Source organism: Eptesicus fuscus, chromosome 4 (genome assembly GCF_027574615.1).
Source record: "Eptesicus fuscus isolate TK198812 chromosome 4, DD_ASM_mEF_20220401, whole genome shotgun sequence".
Classification (NCBI taxonomy): domain Eukaryota; kingdom Metazoa; phylum Chordata; class Mammalia; order Chiroptera; family Vespertilionidae; genus Eptesicus; species Eptesicus fuscus.
This window is the reverse complement of record NC_072476.1, coordinates 62,670,398-62,684,971: the sequence shown is the minus strand read 5'-3', so window position 1 is coordinate 62,684,971 and position 14,574 is coordinate 62,670,398. Positions and strand designations below refer to the sequence as shown.

General features: G+C 39.7%; 1 protein-coding gene across 1 annotated transcript in view; it reads left to right on the top strand.

Annotated features, from left to right (window-relative positions):
• The window catches only part of ADGRV1 (adhesion G protein-coupled receptor V1), a 452,962-nt gene that overhangs the window by 128,145 nt on the left and 310,243 nt on the right, over positions 1 to 14,574 (top strand). The window contains exons 60-68 of the mRNA XM_054714338.1: positions 866 to 1,030; positions 2,817 to 2,931; positions 5,957 to 6,080; positions 7,463 to 7,601; positions 7,787 to 7,972; positions 8,242 to 8,474; positions 9,843 to 9,991; positions 10,689 to 10,887; positions 12,396 to 12,615. Coding sequence (XP_054570313.1) covers positions 866 to 1,030; positions 2,817 to 2,931; positions 5,957 to 6,080; positions 7,463 to 7,601; positions 7,787 to 7,972; positions 8,242 to 8,474; positions 9,843 to 9,991; positions 10,689 to 10,887; positions 12,396 to 12,615 — 1,530 coding nt within the window. The remainder of the gene's footprint in view (positions 1 to 865; positions 1,031 to 2,816; positions 2,932 to 5,956; positions 6,081 to 7,462; positions 7,602 to 7,786; positions 7,973 to 8,241; positions 8,475 to 9,842; positions 9,992 to 10,688; positions 10,888 to 12,395; positions 12,616 to 14,574) is intronic.

Genomic DNA, 14,574 nt, shown 5'->3' with positions numbered 1-14,574 from the left:
GCCTCCAAATCCCTACTCTTGGCACCAATGCAAAATCTCATGGAAAAAACAAAACAGGATTAAATTAAACATTAGTTAAGTGTGTCTGTCTGTCTTGAAAATGGAAGGCATTGTGTTATGTTTTGTATTTCCATAGTAGGTGGATATAATAGGCTCAATTTGGACTTTGCTTCACAGAGTCAATATATGTCATTCAGTTGAACCAGGTCTCTTGGTAAATTAACGTACTAAATTTCCTTCTGTCTTTATGTCATGATAATAAATATCTCTTTTCAATTTGGACTTACTAATGTTGGCAAACTGCATAATTCAGAGGACAGTTTAAGTCTGTATTATGTGGGGTGCCTGATGGTCATAAAAAGAACCCCCAAATCTTTCTTAACAAAATATTTCTCTTTTTGTTATTTTACTTCTTCTTTATGCAAGTGTCCTATATCAGTGTTCCTATTTGGGGTCTAATAGACACTTCTTCATCAATTGGCATCTTAAGCAGCAGACTCTTTCCATCCTGTGGCTCTGTCCTCCTCTAGATCCCGAGAGTCCCCTCTCATTACCTGGCAAATGGGAAAGGCGGGGATATGGAAGACTGTGTGAGAAGTTGATAGCCAGACTATTAATAACATATGTTACTTCCATCTACATTTTTGGGTCAAAATTCAGTCACGTGCTCCACCTAATTGCAAGAGTGGCTAGGAAATACCAAGTAGCTGAGTGCCCAGATAAAAAGGAAATGGGGTTTGGGGAAATATCTTTTCTGCTGTATAGACAGAATTCTAAATTCAAAAGTTACAGTCATTGTAAATAGAAATAAGATTGTTTTCCCTACTTTTAAAAATTTATCTTATCGGATTTTTCTTTCTTTCAGGTAATGGTTGATGAATCCCTTTTGTCTGATGACCCTGATTCATATGTGACATTGACAGTTGTCCGGTCGCCAGGAGGAAAAGGAGCCGTCCGATTGCAGTGGACTGTGGATGAGATGGCTAAAGATGACCTCAGTCCTTTGAATGGGACACTTCATTTCGATGAGGTATACTCAGCATCAGGACCCCTGCAGTTTTCTCTAATTTGTCTTTGCTTGCTTTTCCTTTTCATAGTCTTACTTATGAATTCTTTAGATAGTATTTACTATGTCTGGACTTCCTTTGAAATTATATGTATTATAGGGGGAAAATCACAAATACACACACACACACACACACACACACACACACACACACACACCCCTAGATATCTGAAATAAAATTTAGTTTAGTCACTGCCTCTATGCTACCATCAAAACTACTCTTCTTTCAACATTTCCTTTCCTGATTGAGGGCAAAATCAGTCAACCAAGCTGGAATTCTGGGTGTCAGCCCCCTCTCCACCCATTCTGTAACTCTTGCATATATTTGGTCACCGAGTCTTATCAGTTTCCCTTTTAAGTACCCTTTCTCACCTTGGCTCCTTCTCTATCATGTCTGTGACGATGCACATATCCATCATCTTTTATTAGGTACAGTCTTTTAACTTGTAACCCTATTCTAAATCTTTTCCTTTTTCTGTCCATTATTTGTGCCACTGACAGGGTTAACATTCTATAAGATATGTCATGTTATGTCACCCCCTGCTTAAAACAATCCAGTGGCTTTCTCATACCCACAGAAAACCTAGCTCTGTAACTGTACACAAAGCCTCAAATGAGGGAATCCTGGCTGTATCTTCCACCTTGCTTTTAGAATCATGTTTGTGAATATCTTTTCTAAATTAATAAAGATAAAATAAGAAGCAAATCAGTTAAAAACCAGAAAAATGGAAGTGATACATAAGTTTTTAAAAACCTCACAAAATAAGAATTAACAAAAAAGCATTAAAAGAGAGAAAATGCTAAAAATTGTAAGACACTTCTTGATGCAATTCTAAGCAAATAAAGGCATTGAAGTGATTCATTGTATTACATAAGTGATAGATTTTTCTATGAATACATTTAATTAGGTTGAGGCAGGAAATATACATTTTCCTAGAAACTCTTACAAAAATTTTTTAAAAGTACAGTTACTGTGAAATAGAAATAATGAATTAATGAAGAACAGCTTGAGTGAAAAATATTAAAAATCTCAGAGAAAAAATAATTACAGAACTAAGATGTACATGAGAAGGAATAAACAGCAGAATTCAAACTGCAGAGAAGTAATCAGTGATGCATAAGACAATGAGTTGTTTTATCAGCATGTACAGGTAGAAAAGGTAAAGATAAAATGATACCTGGTTATGTCTCAAAGCGTTAATTAGTTGTCCTCTCTATATTTGCTTTCCTTTGTTCCTTCCCGTCCAGCCTACACTGAAAACACGTTCCAAAAAATTCCTGAGCTAAGTGTAAGGCGAGAGGAAGGGAACAATAGTGAGCACTCTTGAGATCAACACCTGTGGAAGGAATGGGAAGGAAGCAGGGATGGATAGAGGGCAGAGTCAAAATGGGCAGTAGAAAGATGACCTGTGTAAGTGGTAAACCTTTGACCTTAGTGTTTTTGCATCATGCTGTGACCATATAGCTCTCTTTAAGAGATTGGACTTTCAATCATTGAAATTTTTTAGTAAATTTAGAAGCTGTGCTAATCCCCCCCCTTTTTTTTTTTCTATTAAGAACTTGAATAGCATTTATGGTCAGAGCTAACTTTTATATAGTAATTCTCTTTAGAAGCAACCCATAATTCTAGGAGAGAAAAATGATATACTTTAAAAATGCTTATGGATATAAACAGTATCCTGCTAATGAGAACTTTCAAAATATGATGTCAGTCAACCTGGAGAATTTTTACTCCTGTCGTTTGGTGTAGACGGAGTCCGCGAAGACCATTGTATTGCACACACTTCAAGACACTGTGTTGGAGGACAGGCGTTTCACCATTCAGCTGGTATCAGTTGATGAGGCAGAAATATCTCCAGTGAAAGGTAAGAGAAATTCACATTAAAAAAAACACCCAGTAGATTCCTAGAAAAATGTAACCAAATAGTCAATAGTACTAAAATAGGTTACATTAGGTTTTGTAATCCCTAAAATGTTTGTTAAAACATAAAGATGTCATTTTTCTACCATGTATTACAGCTAACAAATTTTTAAAACTAAAATTATAATACCCAGTGTTAGTAAGGTCATATGTCAAAGATTTCATACAGCTTAACTATGTGATTTTAAAAAATGAAGGTGTTTATTGTAGCAATGTTTATGGAATAAAATACGTAGCTTCCTAAATGATCCATTTAACCAGGTAGGAGACTGATTAAATATAACAGAATACTATGCAACTATTCAAAAGAATCTATCTATATAAAAGCCTAAGTGACCGTCGCAACCAAATGGATGACCGAACAGGCTGCTGGGGTGACCAGGCCAACAGGGGGGTTAGTGAGGGGCGAACAAACGACCGAGCAGCAGGCTGCATGGGGCAACCTGGCCGGCAGCGGGGGTAGTGAGGGGCGACCAAATGACCGAACAGCAGACTGCATAGGGTGACCAGGCCAGCAGGGGGTGCAGTTTGGGGCAACCAGGCCAGCCGGGGGGGGGGGGGACAGTTGGGGGCGATCAGGCTGGCAGGCAGAGGCAGTTAGGGGTGATCAGGATGGCAGGGGGGCAGTTAGGGGCAATCAGGCCAGCAGGGGGTGCAGTGAGGGGCAATCAGGCCAGCAGGCAGAGACGGTTAGGGGTGATCAGGCTGGAAGAGGGGGCAGTTAGGGGTGATCAAGCAGGCAGGCTGGTGGTCCAGCATTGTGAGAGGGGTCCCGGAATGGAGAGGGTGCAGGCTGGGCTGAGGGGACCCTCCTATTCCCCCGTGCACGAATTTCATGCACCAGGCCTCTAGTCTAAAATAATCTATAATAATAAAAGCATAATATGCTAATTAGACTGGACGTTCTTCTGGACATCCTTCCAGATGAAACTGGGGCTGCAAGGGGAGCACGGGTCCCGGGTGCCAGAGGGAAGCCGGTGCCAGCAGCCGGCGGAAGGAAAGCCTACTCTTGCACGAATTTTGTGCATTGGGCCTCTAGTATGGTATAAAAAGCCTTAATTACATTACAAATTAAGAACATTTAATTACATGGATAATTGTTATGTTTATAAGGCATGCTTTATAACATGTTTAATATAATCCCATTTTTCTCATGTGCATGTCATAAATATGTAATGATTTACTTTAAATCTTAATAGTGGTTTTGGATTACCTGTATTTTCTATATATTTTTGCACTGATCACATATTACTTTTGTAATAAAACATTTCATCAGGAAGTAATTACATAGATATTTTGACATTTCAGAAACAGGCATCATATTTCTTACTTGCTTATGGTCCATATTAAAGTTTGTTTCTTAGGTATGGAGAGAAAGGCTTAATGGTTCTAAATGGTTTCATTGTGGTACAAACAGTAATAACTATGCAAAACAGCCCAGCAACTTTAATATGAAAGTTTACTTACATGTCCTTTTTTTGCCATCAAAAACTCCATCCTGTATAAGAGTCTGTGGCCAATAAAACAGAATTCCATGATCAAGGAAATTCTCAAAATTATAGAGCATCACTGTATGTACCTAGGGTAGCAGTATTAGAGTGGATCAGGGTAAATAATTTGTTAATATAAAAATTCAAAGTATATTTATTACTGTGACATATTTGCACACAACAAACCACTCTTGGTTTCATTAATTCATTGCCAAAGAAAGTGAAAGTACAGTAATCCTGTCCTTTGTTTCATGAAACCCCATGTGCTTCTAGAAACCATTTTCTTCAACTTACTGTCCAATTATAAAATGAATATCAAATTACTTAATATAGTTTTTATTTCTATACTAGAGGCCCAGTGCACGAAATTTGTGCAAGGGTCTTGGCTCTCACAGCCCTGGCTTCATTCGGAAGGTTATCTCAAAGGTTGTTCGAATGGTCATTCTGCTGTTCAGTTGATTTGCACATTATGCTTTTATTATTATAGATTATTATAGATTATTATAGACTAGAGGCCCAGTGCATGAAATTTATGAACTCGGGGGGGGGGGGGCACTCCCTCAGCCCAGCCTACACCCTCTCCAATCTGGGACATCCCTCTCACAATCCGGGACTGCTGGCTCCTAACCACTTGCCTGCCTGCCTGCCTGATTGCCCCTAACTGCTTCTGCCTGCCAGCCTGATCACCCCTTAACCGCTCCCCTGCCAACCTGATTGATGCCTAACTGCTCCCCTGCTGGCCCGATCACCCCCAACTGCCCTCCCCTGCCAACCATCTTGTGGCAGCCATCTTGTGACAACGTGGGGGAAGCCATCTTTTGACAATGTGGGGGCGGCCATCTTGTGATGATGTGAGAACATTGCACGAGGGTGAGAGGGCCACCTAGGTTTTTATTAGTATAGATTAGTAGGACTATTTGGCACATTTTTATAAATGCTTATAAGCAAATAATAGCCAGAAAATTAAAAATGAAAGGTAACTTTAAGAATTCTTCCTTTTGCCATATAGATAATAAACATAGCCAGATAGCCAATTGCAGTGAGCTGCAAAATGGTTACTGTAGAAGTGAATTAATGCAAACGGTAGAAGACTGCTTGCTTCCTGTGGGAGTGATAATGGAATTATTGCCCACTTTCATTAAAATGTGATCTTGGACAAGTTATTTGCTCAGTCTCCTCAATGCCTCATTGGTAAAATGAGGATAATATTAATATCTAACTTATATGATTACCATGAGGATTAACTCATAAGATTAGTATATGCAAAGCACTTAGAACATTGCAGGCATATACTAAGTGAATACTTGTGTTTGCTACATAAGCTGTATGTATAGGGTGTCCCCAAAAATCTATACACACTTTAACAACTGATAACTCACCTAATTTTGAACTGCATATTAATAAACTCTGACTTTATAATCATTCAAAGTGTGTATACTTACTTTTTTTTGGACACCTTGTATATCATCTTCAATTTAGGTAGCGCATCAATAATCATTCGGGGAGATAAGGGAGCTTCAGGAGAAGTTGGGATTGCACCCTCCTCCAGGCACATCCTCATTGGGGAACCCTCAGCAAAATATAATGGGACTGCTATCATCAGGTAAGGTTGTTGTAATCTTTCTTTGCCTGGGTTGGGGCTTTGAAGTTTTGTGTAAATAATTGGCATTTTTATGCCTTAAATACATTGTTCTCAACACATACATATTCTTTAAGCATTGTTATTTTATATGTTGACGACATCCTGTGGAGAATAGAGTACATTTTTAGTGAAAATTGAAGACATATTCTGATCTATGTTGAAGTTAGATCTTGAGGAGGTTTCTGACTGATTTGCACAACCCATTCTGAGGAAAGCGCAGTGAGTTGACATTAGATCTATGCTTTTAGCCCTGTCCATCACTGGCTATGTAAAATGAGCATTACGTCATCTCTGTAAGCTTGTGTGTATCAACTGCAAAGTTGTTCCTTAGAAAATCATCTGAATCAAGCATTCTAAGTGTTCTGCAATTAGGGCCTGTTATATAACTACTAGTGCCCTGGTGCACGATTTGTGCAAATTGAAAGTAAATTAATTAGAAGGTGGCCAGCGGGGCAGGACTGGGCAAGACGGGCTGACATGCCCTGGAGCCAACCTACAGTGGTCCCTCCCCAGCTGGCAGCGCTGGGACTCAAAGGGGGTCTGCGGAGTGAGTGGGGTCCCTCCAGCAGGTGGGGTCCCTTGGCCTGGCCTGCGGGAACCAGGCCTAAACTGGCTCTCCGACATCCCCCAAGGGGTCCCAGATTGTGAGTGGGCGGTTCTCGGGTGATGCACCCCGGAATCGGGCTCCCTCCTCTCTGGTTCTGGGGTGCGTCACCTGAGAACCGCAGCTGCCAAGTCACCACAACTTGGCAGCTCCTGCATTGAGCATCTGACCCTGGTGGTCAGTGTCCCTCATAGCTACCAGTTGGAGCATCTGCCCCCTGGTGGTCATTGTGTGTCATAGCTACCGGTTGGACGGTAACTTAGTCTTTTATATATATAGATGAAATGCTTATAGGTGACTTTATTACAAATCTTTTCATGAGGAGTTGGGCAGCAGCTAACAGTGAAGTAGCTGAATTTGCATGAAAACTCTACCTTTTGGAAGTTTGTCCATTAGCACTGCATGTGTGAAGTGTTTCTGTTCTTTAGAAAACTTTGTTTAGGCTATTGACATTTTGTGAAAAATCTGTAAATAACTTAAAAAAAATTTTTTTTAGATCTTCCGCTTCTAGTGTTCAGCTTTTGCTAGTATTCTTGTCAAGTAGATTTACAAGCGCTCAGTACTTTGACTCTTATTATCTTGGAATTATAAGACTCTCTTGTGGTATATAATTCATAGGGTTATTTAAATGCATATTGTTTCTGAAATAAATGATAATTGTTTATTTTTGAAAGAGAGCAAATATCCAGGAAAAGTTCCTTCAATAAAAAAATGTATTGAATATATGTGTGTATTGTAGCCTGGTTCGTGGCCCAGCGATCTGGGGGGAGGTCACGGTGTATTGGAGGATTTTCCCCGCATCCATGGGGGAATTTGCTGAAACATCAGGAAAACTGACAATGAGAGAAGGACAGTCTGCAGCAATTATAGTGATCCAGGTATTAATGTTACTGGCTTCTGTTGTGCCCTTTGCTATGTGTGTGTGTGTGTATGTATGTGATTAGTGGGTGGGGTGGTGGGAGATGGTTAATATCCAGGATTTGTTGTTGTTACTTATGTGATAGATATTTTTCTTTAAACGTTATAGTTTTTGCTGATATTGGCCCATTTTGTCCTTCTGTAGGCTTTGAATGATGACATTCCTGAGGAAAAGCGTTTCTATGAGTTCCGGCTCACGGGTGTCAGTGACGGGGGAGTACTGAGTGCAGCCAGCAGCACCGCCAATATCACAGTGGTGGCCAGTGACTTTCCCTACGGCCGATTCGCCTTTTCACAGGAGCAGCTTCGCGTGTCAGAGGAGGCACAAAGGGTAGAGTCTGACATGCTGAAAATCAGAAATACCATTTTTGTTTTTTATATTATAGTGATCTTTAAAGCGTGTTTCCTTGTTCTTCTGAAGTTTTCACCAACTGATTCCTTTCCTCCTGACGTTATTTTGACATCTCATTTCCATACTTTCATAAATCTATTTATAATTTCAACATAATCCTAGTAAATTGAATTAGAGGTCATAAGAATTAAGTATTGTCTGGTAGGTTAATCATCCAAGTCACATAAAAGAACCTCTTCTGGCTGTAGGTGAACGTCACCATCCTCCGGTCGGGGGGCTCTCTCCGTCCTGTGCGGCTCTGGTATGAGACAGTGAGTGGGACCGCAGAGGCAGGCGTGGACTTTGTCCCTGCACCGGGGGAGCTCCTCTTTGAAGCACGGGAGATGGCGAAAAGCGTGCAGGTTGAAATACTTGATGACAGCCTTCCTGAAGGCCCTGAGGAATTTTCTCTAGTAATTACAAGAGTGGAACTCCTCGAAAGGTAAAAGTAAAAAAGAAAAAGAGGAAGAAGAAAAAGTTAGTGCTAGGTTGTGTAGGGGTTAATACAAAACTGGGAAATAGTTCTTTCCCTTCTTTTTCATAGACTTATGTGACATTAGGACAGTGTGTGGTAGGAAATTATAACAATACCCTGTTCATTATGCATTGTTCTAATATATAACTCCAAAAAAAGTTGAAAGTATGTATTTCTGTTGCATGCAGTCACTCTGGGCAGCCATAGACTCGAACAGGGCCTGGGCGGGAGTAATTTGGTGAGGAAATAGAGTAACTGTTCTCTAGGTCGAAGGTCAGCTGGCCTTGGGGAATTTGCTTCCCCCGTCTCTGTACCTGGGAATGGGCTGGAGTGAGAGATTTCCTTTTGGAGTCAATGAAAGCTGTCCTGTCTTCTCCATGGGTGAATGGGGTAGAGGCTTGTTTTCCCAGTACCAGTTTTAAAGGGGGTAAAAACATTGAGGCAAAGAGGGCCAGTCATTAATGTGCACCGTGTTTCCATTGAAGATCAAGAATGAACCATATGGAGGCCATCTCATTCTCTGATCATTTAATATTTTAATTCCCTTTTTTCTAATTTTGCCTTATATGTAATTTTATTAACCAGCGTTCAACCCTTTGAGACTTAGGTGGGGTAAAAATACCAGGTAAATAGAATTTGGAAATGAAAGGAAGGACTACACTGGTTTAGTGCCATTTTTTAGCTTCAGGGATTAAAACGATATAAAGTCAGAAATGTTCTTAAATGGGAATAATATCAATATATTAAAAAAGGAAGCTTCCTTTGCATAAATGTCATTAGACAAGTAAACTACCATCTATATTAAAGAACAGAGGCATTGATTTGTAATTGTTTTCCGTAGATAGTAAAATGTTTTCTTGAATCTTGAAATTTCTTCAGTGGCACAACACTCACTATTTCTCTGAAGTAGCTCTCTCAGCCTGCCACTGTGACTGTCCAGCCCAGCGGCTTCCGTCTGTGCATGCACTGCAGTTTGATGCCCATTCCCTTCTGCGCCCATTACTGTAGAATGTGTTCAGCAGTGCATTTCTAGCCCCAGAGTTTTCTTTTACAACCACTTCTTCCCAATTTCCTTATAGTCTGTTATCTCCCCATTGCCTCAGTTTAATAACTTTATATTAGTTCTAGTTTCATGCAGGCAGTGATAATCGCGAGCAGCACAGAAATCTGTTTCCAACAGCATTTCAGGGGGGAGAAAAGAAGCATTTTAGTATCGGGAAGTTTAAAAAGTATTAAATTGCTTAATAGGACTAAGTTATAGGAGCTAAGAGGACCATTCAATTGATGGTAAGAAATTATATACTCATTTTATTTCATTTTTTATGACTTTTCAAGAGGGTATGATTTTACCATCCAAGAAAATGGACTTCAAGTAGATCAGCCTCCTGAAATAGGAAACATCTCCATTGTCAGAATCATAATAATGACAAATGATAATGTAGAGGGCATCATTGAATTTGACCCAAGGTATACTGCCTTCGAAGGTAGGTTCAGTAACCTTATTTATAAATTTACCACCACTTTCTGAATTATAGATTTCCTGAGCTCGACATTATCAGTTTGAATTCTCATACATAAATTTTCTGTTTGGTGTGTGTGTGTGTGTGTGTGTGTGTGTGTGTGTGTGTATGTACATGTACATGTATACCCTTATATGTATTTGTATATGCCTTTATAGATTTATATATTTACACATTGGGCAATCTTGAACCTCACTTATGTGTGTCAAAGCTGAATGGTTAGGAACAAAGCAATTTTAAAAACTTGTGTTTTACCTTAGAAATATTGAAATATTCATATTTCAATCACTTTTATAAATACATTTTAACTTATGCAATGCTTAACTTTCTTTGTGATTAGAAATAAGTGAATATCTGCTTTCTAATAAATTGTCATTTATTAATATGTGGCACAAAGAGGAGGAATGCCTACATTGATGATTACATAGGTCATTTAATTTCTAACTTCTACTATTCACTATAACTTTCAACTTGAGACAAACAACATTTCTCCAAAAAGAAATAAGTCATGAGATTTTCACCAATCATTTTTTAAAGTGATAAATGAATTGTGGACACATTGAGTACTTGCACTGTTAATGGCCATGCTTAATTTGACTGAATCTTATAAATATTAGTTGCTTTGTCTGACATACTAGTTAATTGCAAATGCCTGTTACAGTGGAGGAAGATGTCGGGATGATCATGATTCCAGTGCTGAGGCTGCATGGAGCACACGGCCACGTGACAGCTGAGTTCGTCTCTCAGAGCTCCTCTGCGGTTCCTGGTGTCGATTATCTACTGCATGGGGATTCAGTCACATTTCAGCATGGGCAGAGCTTAAGTTTCATAAATGTCTCCATCATTGATGACCATGAAAGGTAACAATTTAGTGATACAAGAGAATACGGTACTCCCCCCTTATCCTCAGGGGATATATTCCAAGACGCCCAGTGGATGCCTGAAACTGCAGATAGTCTGCAACCCTATATATACTATGTTTTTTTCCTATATATACTTGGAATAAAGTTGAATTTATAAATTAGGCACAGTAAGAGATTAATAACAATAATAATAAAATAAAATAATTATAACAGGTCCCTTGGCCTGGCCTGCAGAATTGGGCCAAAACCGGCTCTCCGACATTCCCTGAGGGGTCCCGGATTGTGAGAGGGCACAGGCCAGGCTGAAGGACCCCACCGGTACATGATCGGGGTCGGGGAGGGATGCAGGAGGTTGGCCAGCCAGGGAGGGACCACAGGAGTGCTCCAGGGTGTGTCCAGCTCGTCTTGCTCAGTCCCAATTGGCTGGACCCCAGCAACAAACTAACCTACCAGTAAGAGTGTCTGCCCACTGGTGGTCAGTGCATATCATCGCAAGCGGTTGAGTGGCCTTAGCATATCATTAGCATATTACGCTTTGATTGGTTGAACGGATGACCAGACAACTGGACACTTAGCATATTAGGCTTTTATTATGTAGGATACTGTAATAAAATACCTTAATTGTACTCTACTTACCCTTCTTGCGATGATGTGAGATGATAACATGCCTACATGATGAGATGATGAGATGAAGGGAGGTGAAGAACATAGGCATTGTGACATAGCGTTAGGCTACTATAAGGTTTACTTGTACAAAACACTGTGATGCCCAGACAGTCAATCTGATAACTGAGATGACTACTAAGTGACTAAAGGTGGGTCACTTACATAAACACTCGACAAAGGGATGATTCATGTCCTAGTTGGGATGGAGCGGGTCAGGGGGAGATTTCATCATGCTACTTAGAATGGCGTGAAATTTAAAACTTATCAATTGTTTCATTCTGGAATTTTCCATTTAAAATTTTTGGACCCCACTTGACTGCATGTAAGTAAAACTAGGAAAAGCAAAACCAGAAATGTTGGGGGACTACTTATAATATAGGCATACATAAAACATCTATGTTGTGTTCCATTCCTTACCTATGATTCGCATTGATACTAGAATTTTAGATTATACATGTGACCATTGAAAAACACGTGATAAATTTAGGGCAGAGGGGAGGGATGCACTGGGGCAGGGAAAAGGAATTGGGAGACCATTGTAATTGTATGTTACTTTTTTCAAATACAGGAGTAATAATTTTTAATAATTTAGATTTGAAAAGTCTAATCAGAATGTAGATGCATTCAGCAAGTAAAAAGCGAAAAAAAATCTATTAACCAGCCCAGGTTATATAATATTGAAGTGAATCATTTATGCCTTTAGCTGATCACCCTCCTTTCCTACTTGGAGTGTGACTACTGTGCCTTGAGTGACCAATTAAGAAAATGACTAGTTATTTGGATTTTAGAAGCATTTTCATGTACTTAGATTCACAGATTTGCTCTTCCTTGCTATGCAGTGACTTTGCGGAGCCCATTGAAATTCTGCTCATTGGAGCTACTGGTGGAGCGGTCCTTGGACGCCACCTAGTGAGCAGATTCACAATCACCAAGAGCGACTCTCCCTTTGGTGTTGTAAGATTTCTTAATCAAAGCAGAATTTCTCTTTCTAATCCCAATTCTACAATGATTTTACCCTTGGTGCTGGAGCGGACTGGAGGACACTCAGGAGAGATTCAGGTAGAGTTATTATTCTCATGGTTTTAAAAATAATTTTTGATAATTAAGTTTAGTGTTAGATTTTCTTATTCCTCAAATATATTCATTTATGTATTCACAATCAATAATATTTATTAATCACCTAGTAGGTGTAAAGCAGCTTCTAAGTCCTATGAAGCGCATAAAAATGTATGACAGCTGACTTCAAGGAATTCTTGAGAGCAAGTAAGAAATTAAATGATGGATCTGATAGAATGCATTTATTCAACAAGTATCTGTTGAGAGCTTTCCATGTGCCAGACCCTGTTGTGGGCACTGAGAACATGCTGGTGAACAAGAGAGACCTTGTCTCTGTTCTCATATAACTTTTAGAACAGTTAGCAAATAAATAAAAGGAAGACGATCTGATGACACCAAGTGCTTTGCAGCAATGTGAAATAGATTCACAATTGTGCGTGACCTGCTAGCTGCTCTAGATGGGATGGTGAGGATGTGGTATTTAAACCGAAGGCTGGAGGATGAGAAATGGGTGGTTATGCCATTGTTAGAGGGATGCGTGTTTGAGGAGAGGGAAAGCCAGTGCAGATCTACAAGGCTGGCATGTTGAGATCTGAAGAGGTCCATGTTTGGGGACCCGGAGGTGCTGGGTCACAGCACAGGATAGCTCAGCAGGCTCAGTAGGTGTTTGATCACAGGGGACCTCCTAAAGCAGGTTAAAGATTTTATGCCAAGTGCAAATAGGTTGCCATTAGAAAGTTTTAAGCAAGGCACTAATATCAATGTCACTGGGTTGTCATTTTAATCGGCTCACATAGGACAGTTGTGAGGCAAATGGACTGTCAAGAAGCTGGATTGGAAACAGAATGGGCAGTTAGGAGGCGATTAGCCTGTCCTGTCCAGGGCAGAGCTGTCAGCTCAGACAAGGGCGGAGGTGGAGATGGCCGGAAGTGAATAGACATTGAGTATGTTTTGGAAGAACAACTCATTGGGCTAGTGGAGGCTGAGGAAAAGAAAGCATTGAGGGTCGCTGCTAGAATGTTAGTTTTAGCAACCAGTTATATTATAGTGCTGCTTACTGAAATGCAGATGCTTGGGGGAGAATCAAGAGTTCTGTTTTGGCCTGTCCATTTGAGATACCTACGAGACATCCCAATAGAGGGGTCACATAGGGAGGGGGATGAGCAAGTGCGGGTTGGGGTTAGGGCTGCAGACAGGGAAGGTGTTGACACAAATGCAGACATTTGAAACTATGGGGCCTAATGTGTGTAGAAAGAGATGTGAAGGAAACAGACCTGAGCCCCAGGCTGCCAGCCTCTAGGGGTCTGAGGAAGGAGAGCCAGCAAAGATTGAGAGGTAAAGGCAGAGGAAAACTAGGAAAGCATGTATCGTGTGAGCATCGTGTAAGTCAAGAGAGACAATATTTTAAGAAAAAGGAAGGGATCAGTGTGTGCAATGCTGATGAAAGATAAAAGAAGCAAACAGAAGTGTCCAGTTTTCTTTCTTCGTGGATATTGAAAAGCATATAATTTTAAGTTATAGAAACTTTAAAAAATGCCTTTATTTTAATATAGAAACTTTCTTTGTTTCCTATAACAAGTTATGAAAGTTTCTGTTCATTTTATTCTGGGAATTTATTTAAGTAGATTTAGAAGAGATTGCACACCCAGCAGACTTTACACATGGTTTCATTATTCAAATAGGTTTTGATTGACATAACCTGTGCACATAGCAAGATAGTGTTGTATTCATATATTTAATTGTTTTTATATTTCTCTAGTATATATTTAAAAAATATGTACTTCTATATTTTTGTTATTCTGTGATGATGAAAACTAACCAGGTATTCAGATTTCTCTTTTCTTGTTAGACATTGTTATTCCTGAAAACTGATATTCTATAATTATGCAGCTTACATTTGCAAATATCATTGTTTAAAAAACTGAGCGATAATAATAGGAATTTGCTGGAGATATTCTAGAA